This window comes from Vigna umbellata, unplaced genomic scaffold (assembly GCF_029865625.1).
Source record: "Vigna umbellata cultivar VRB3 unplaced genomic scaffold, Vumbellata_1.0 scaffold_806, whole genome shotgun sequence".
Classification (NCBI taxonomy): Eukaryota; Viridiplantae; Streptophyta; class Magnoliopsida; order Fabales; family Fabaceae; genus Vigna; species Vigna umbellata.
In genome coordinates this window covers 1-5,773 of record NW_028274571.1, presented here as the reverse complement: position 1 = coordinate 5,773, position 5,773 = coordinate 1, and the positions used below count along the sequence as shown (strand labels likewise).

Below are 5,773 nucleotides of genomic sequence, written 5' to 3'. Positions count from 1 at the left end.
TTAGAAATTTAAATTATTTTCTTTGTAATAGTATATTATTTAATTTTATAATATAATTTTTTTAACAAAATAAAAAACTAATACATTAAATAAATTTATAATTAAATTATTAAATCATAAACTAATACAATAAATTATACATTTATAAATAATATAATAAACTTAAAAGTAATTTAAATAATTATAAATATAAATTTTTATATTATAAAAATTAAACATTTAAAATGCATTTTTTATATTAACAAAATTAAATAATTATAACAAACACTGATTTTAATAATTAAATATTTACTATATATATATATATACTATTAAAATTACTAAAAAGAAATAAATATCTTAATATATGTATATAGATATATAAATTTTTAGTTAACTTTCTGTTATATATTAAAATATTGCCTCTCATCTATAGTAAACACTTTTAGAATTAAGTTAACAGTTGATTTTATTTAATTTTTTGTAAAACAAACTTTTTAAAAAGTTGTTATAAATCGATAATGAAAAAGTAAATAACGTAGAATATGAAAAATAAGAACATAACGGTTTACATTAATTATATATTAAATGTATTTGATTTTTTATTATCAAATTATTAATGTTTTTTCTGCAAATTAAGTTTTTTTCTGGTGGATGAGATGAAACTTCATGTCCAAAACTAGTTTCTGGCGTATTTATTTTCTGCTTCTACTTTGTATCAATCGCAGATTCCAATCGCATATTTTTTTTCACTACTGAATAATTATTAGAAATATTTAATATTTTATTTTATTTTATTTTTAGCTAACTGATTCCAGCTACGAACATGATTTGAGAAGTAAAATATCAGTAATAGTTGTAAAAAGTTGAGAATATATTTACGGTCATTGTACAGCTTTTGTATAACAATTGAACAGCGATTGTGCCAAACAATTATGGAATTCATTTAAATTTATATTTTAGAAAGATAATTTATTTACATTAATAATTTCGTACGTAATTTTATTTAAATTGTACTTTAAATTGATTTTTTATTTAAATTTATATTTAAATACTTGTTTTTTTAAATAATTTTATTTAAAAATGATAAATCATAATAAGTCCTCTCCACTCCCTACAGCAGCTACATCCAACACCTCCAATAATCATAGCCTATGTTTGTGATAAATTCATCAATACCTTGTTTGTGAGATTATTTTGAGTTAATTGCATACGAGAAGTTATATTAGAGGATGTAAATTTTGACCATCCAAAAGTAAACTATGATGAAGAATAATGAAAATGAGAAATTGGAACAGAAGAAGATTTGGAAAGTGTACTCTTTGCATGCAACTGAAACTAAATAAGGATAGTAAACTGGGTTGGATTTCACAGGTTATCACTACAATTTATTTTTATCCAAAAAAACAAGTTACAAAAGAGACTAATTAAAAAGTATAATAATATATTGTGAAACTCATTAAAAATCATATAAGAATTCAGAACAAATTTTAATATTGGAGCTAAAAATACCAATAGTTATAGTTATTAAATTACATATAACACTAGTGAACCTGTAAAAAGTGTATTAAAAACATAAATTGAACTCTACCATCGAAGATCGTTCTAGATTTCATATTGCAATATTCACCTTGGATTGCTTGTTTACGTTCTAAGGTGTAATACCGTTAAATAAAGACCATTTGTTTATGAGCTTTTCAGAAAAAAACTTTTGTTTTTTTGTGCATTACTTAAATTTATAACACTCATTTGAATTTTATATATAGTCTAAAAGCTAAAGCAGCAACTGAAAATCATGAAAGAAATAAAAGTCTAGCAGAAAACCACAATATTCCCAGAAGTCTGATAGATTAAGTCTAGATCTACACTTAATGGCATAAATTACGAAACACACTGAATAATTAATGAAAAAGAAAAATGATAAATCATTTTTATTGCTGACAAAAATCCAATGTGACAGATGAGAGGCTTCTACGATACTTTTGCATGCATAGGCCAATGACTGGGTGCACCAAAATATAAGTTATAGAATCTCATGAAAAACTAAAACAATGTGAATGCCAAAAAAATCAATCCGTTTTCTTTGTTGTCCTTTTCAATTTCTTCCTAGGTGAACTACGCTTATTGATTTCAAATGGCTGCGAAGCATAATTTCCGAGTTTTGAAGAATCTTCCTTTCATTGATACGCAACACCAAAGAATGATTCAGCTTCTTCTCGTTATCTAAACCCTTTTAGGCAGCAAGGACTTCTTGCTCATATTAAATGCTTTTTTAGGAAAGATATTACCATTCCCAGCAAAGTATTGTTTTAGCTTTAAAGTTTGCCAAATTGGGAAGAATATTCTCTTTCCCTAAGCCACTTCTTCAAATAGTAAGAAGTCTTGACAGAATAAATTTATCAGCATTTCCTGAACTTGGAATGGTATTACAAATCCGGCTTTCTTCTCATGCATTGCCAAATCCAATAGGGGAAAAATATTCTCTTTCCAATCCTCGTAAATCAGACCCTTGTCTTATTGCACGGTCTGCCTAAAATTGTAAGAGATCAGAAAGTTTTCAAGAATGGTAAAACACGATTCTGTAATGCATAAATCAAAAGAAAAGAACAAACCATTCATAAGGAGCTCAATTAAATTAGCTATACATTTTCTGACAAAATGTTTTTCCTAATAACGTTTTCGGAAACTCCACTTTGATACTCTTCCTACGCTCTGATTTCTTCCCAACCATGGTTTATTCTTACAACTCATTTTTTCTCTTCACATTTGCATTATATATATATATGTATCATTCTTTCTCTCATTCATTCACGTACCATTCTTTCTCTCATTCATTCACGTACCATTCTTTCTCTCTTTCACTTACCACATTCCACATTCTTCATTCTTCAAATTAATCTTTGTTAAACTTAGTCATGAAGAAGTCATTCTTAGTCATCCTCACCTTATTTATCATCGTCAATGCTAATATTCATCCAAAGTGGAGCCAAGAGGTGTTGAAAGATGAAAGATATGACATGATCGTAGCTTTAGATGGTAGTGGTAATTTCACTGCCATTTCTAAAGCCATAGAAGCTGCTCCTATGTTGAGTTCCAAGAAAATTATCATAAAAATAAAAAGAGGTACATACAAAGAGAATCTGATATTTCCTGGGAACAAGACTAATATCTTTTTGGTTGGAGATGGAAGAGGAATAACTGTCATTACCGGAACCAAAAGCGCGGGTGCTGGTCTCAATACCTTGGACACTGCAACTGTAGGTGAGTTTATATGTCTACTTATATCTCTCGTTTTAATTTATTTACATGTGACTTAAATATGTTTCTAGAAAGAAAATAAACAATTTTAAAAATAATATTGTTTTGGTGGTGCAGTTGTTGAAACTAAACATTTTCTGGCGAGTAACATTACTTTCGAGAATACAGCAGGACCTTCAAACCACCAAGCCGTTGCCCTAGCCATAACAGGGACTTTTTCTGCATTTTACAACTGTGAGGTGTTGGGATATCAAGACACTTTATATGTTATGCAAGGTAGACATTTTTTTGTGAAGTGTCTTATTGAAGGTACAGTAGATTTTATTTTTGGGGACACAGCACAAGTGGTATTACAAGACTGTGATATCCAAGTGAGAATTCCTCTTCGAGGCCAGCCAAACGTCATAACCGCTCAAGGAAGAACCAATAATGAAGATGGTGGAATTGTAATCCAAAACTGTAGGATTGGTGCCACTCAAGATTTTGAAGGTGTCAAAAAGAAATTCCAAACATATTTAGGGAGACCATGGAAGAATTATTCAATAACTGTTATCATGAAAAGTAATATGAGTGATATAATTGACCCAGCTGGCTGGACAGAGTGGGAGGGCACTACTTTTGGTCTTAACACTCTATTCTATAGAGAATATAATAACTTTGGACCGGGTGCTCAAACCTCTAATAGAGTCACATGGAAGGGATTCAAAGTGATCACTCATGCTGTTGAGGCCGAGCCTTTTACTGCGAGAAACTTCATTGATGGCTCCCAATGGTTGAATTCTACTGGTTTTCCTTATAAACTAGACTTGTAAATTATATATATATATATATATATATATATATATATATATAATGACTTAGTAAAATAAATCTATGTAAACAGTGGTTTAACCTTATAAGTTTGATATTCATGTTTTTTTTTTGTATTTTAAATTTCTCCTGCTTTTGTTGAAACAAAGTATATGAAAATTCAAGTGTAATCTTCCCCATATGATCACCAGTTCTAGGTTGTCACTAAAATTCTCTTTCAGCCCAAAGAAGCATTTTTCCTTTATTAGAAGAAAGTCTTAAACAAGCCAATACTAGTGAGATATTTGGTTTGTACTAAGCCAAATTCACATTAATGGTGAGAAAATAGTCCAGGAAACGAATTATGAGAATTTGCATTGTTAACAAACCCTTATTTTTATTATGCATGAAAATTTATAATTAAATTAAATTTTTAAAATATGTTATTATTTGTTTTATAATAAACATGTGGAATATTGGTTGAGGTGTAAAACCCTATATAATTAGCAATAATAATTCTGTGTTAAACCAGATTAGTGCACACTATAATGCTTATTAAATCCCTCTTCAAATCTGTTTTTAAATCTCCCTGCAGTGCACGGAAACCGAGCCCCATCATTCTCTGAAACACGCACCACGTCACACACTCAGTGCATTAAAAACGCACCAAGCGCTGCATGCAAGCATGCCACTTGTCACGTTGGAAGTTTCTGAAATCAGAATGGGGGTTGCAGGTGTCCGAAAATGAGACGCTCACTCGTCTGGAATTTGAAGGGACAAAAGTAATTTTCGAAAACCTTTCCGCTCACCTGCATCAGTCATCTTCTTCCTCAGAAAACCAACCTTTCATTTTCTCCAACTTCTCTCTAGAAACCCTAAACTTCTCTCTACTGTAATTCTCACGTTTCTCCTCCGATTCCATTTCCAGCACCGTAGAAACGTCCACTGCATTGAGAGCTATTCACTGGACCGAACAGCTTCAAGAACTGAAACTGGTAAGTTTCATTCCGTAGCTCATCCTTAGGATTCTGGAAAAAAATAGGGTTATGGTTGCATGCAAACATGTATTCTAAGTGATCTGCATTCCGTGGTTAGATTTTATTTTGGAAGAGTCAAGAACGTAAGAAAAGCGTAGTTGGACAAAGCCATTTTCTATCTAGGACAAGCTTGAAATCCAATCCGGGTAAGGGAAGCTTATATGTTTAATTTATACTGTATGTTCTATATTCTGATTTGCATGTATGATACCTCTGAAGTTTGAGCTGCTATGGAAATTTACTGATATGAATTCTGGTTGGAATGATCTGTTGTGAACGAACACTGCGCGTATGTATTATATGTTGTTGATTTTGATTTAAATGCATGATTGATTTGATTATGTATGAATGGAATATGATTATTGTATAGTTGGAATTATTAAAATGTTGAAATCTGTATGATGGTGAAGATGAAGGTGAATTAAATCTGGAATGAAAGTTATAAGGTTTATAAGATGGAAATCTGGAAAATTCTGTTAAGTTTGTGAAATCTGAAATTTTAAATCATCCCCTTTGCTAAATGACGCTCGTCACTGTACGGTCTTAGACCGTTCGGTTTTCATTAAATAACTTAGATTGGAATTCCTTCATTTGGAAAGAATTCTGCTCGAGAACGAGCGTCCCCATTATTAGTGAATGAGCGTTCGGTTCAGCTCAGTATAGATAAATATTTGAAACTTTATAAATACGTGACGTTCGGCCTTAAGTCG

At 30.5% G+C, this 5,773-nt stretch overlaps 1 protein-coding gene across 1 annotated transcript; it reads left to right on the top strand.

Annotated features, from left to right (window-relative positions):
• Positions 1–2,894: 2,894 nt before the first annotated feature.
• Positions 2,895–4,049, top strand: LOC148190533 (pectinesterase-like). Its single transcript, XM_088102833.1, has 2 exons — positions 2,895–3,240; positions 3,355–4,049. Exons 1-2 carry the CDS (start codon positions 2,895–2,897, stop codon positions 4,047–4,049), a joined length of 1,041 nt encoding a protein of 346 aa, XP_087958959.1.
• The last annotated feature ends 1,724 nt before the right edge of the window (positions 4,050–5,773 follow it).

Bases quoted from the DNA above. Each gene is read 5' to 3' on its own strand.
- LOC148190533 (XM_088102833.1), top strand. From the start codon at position 2,895: ATGAAGAAGTCATTCTTAGTCATCCTCACCTTATTTATCATCGTCAAT. The intron at 3,241-3,354 runs GTGAGTTTATAT...TTGGTGGTGCAG, and splicing joins CTTGGACACTGCAACTGTAG to TTGTTGAAACTAAACATTTT.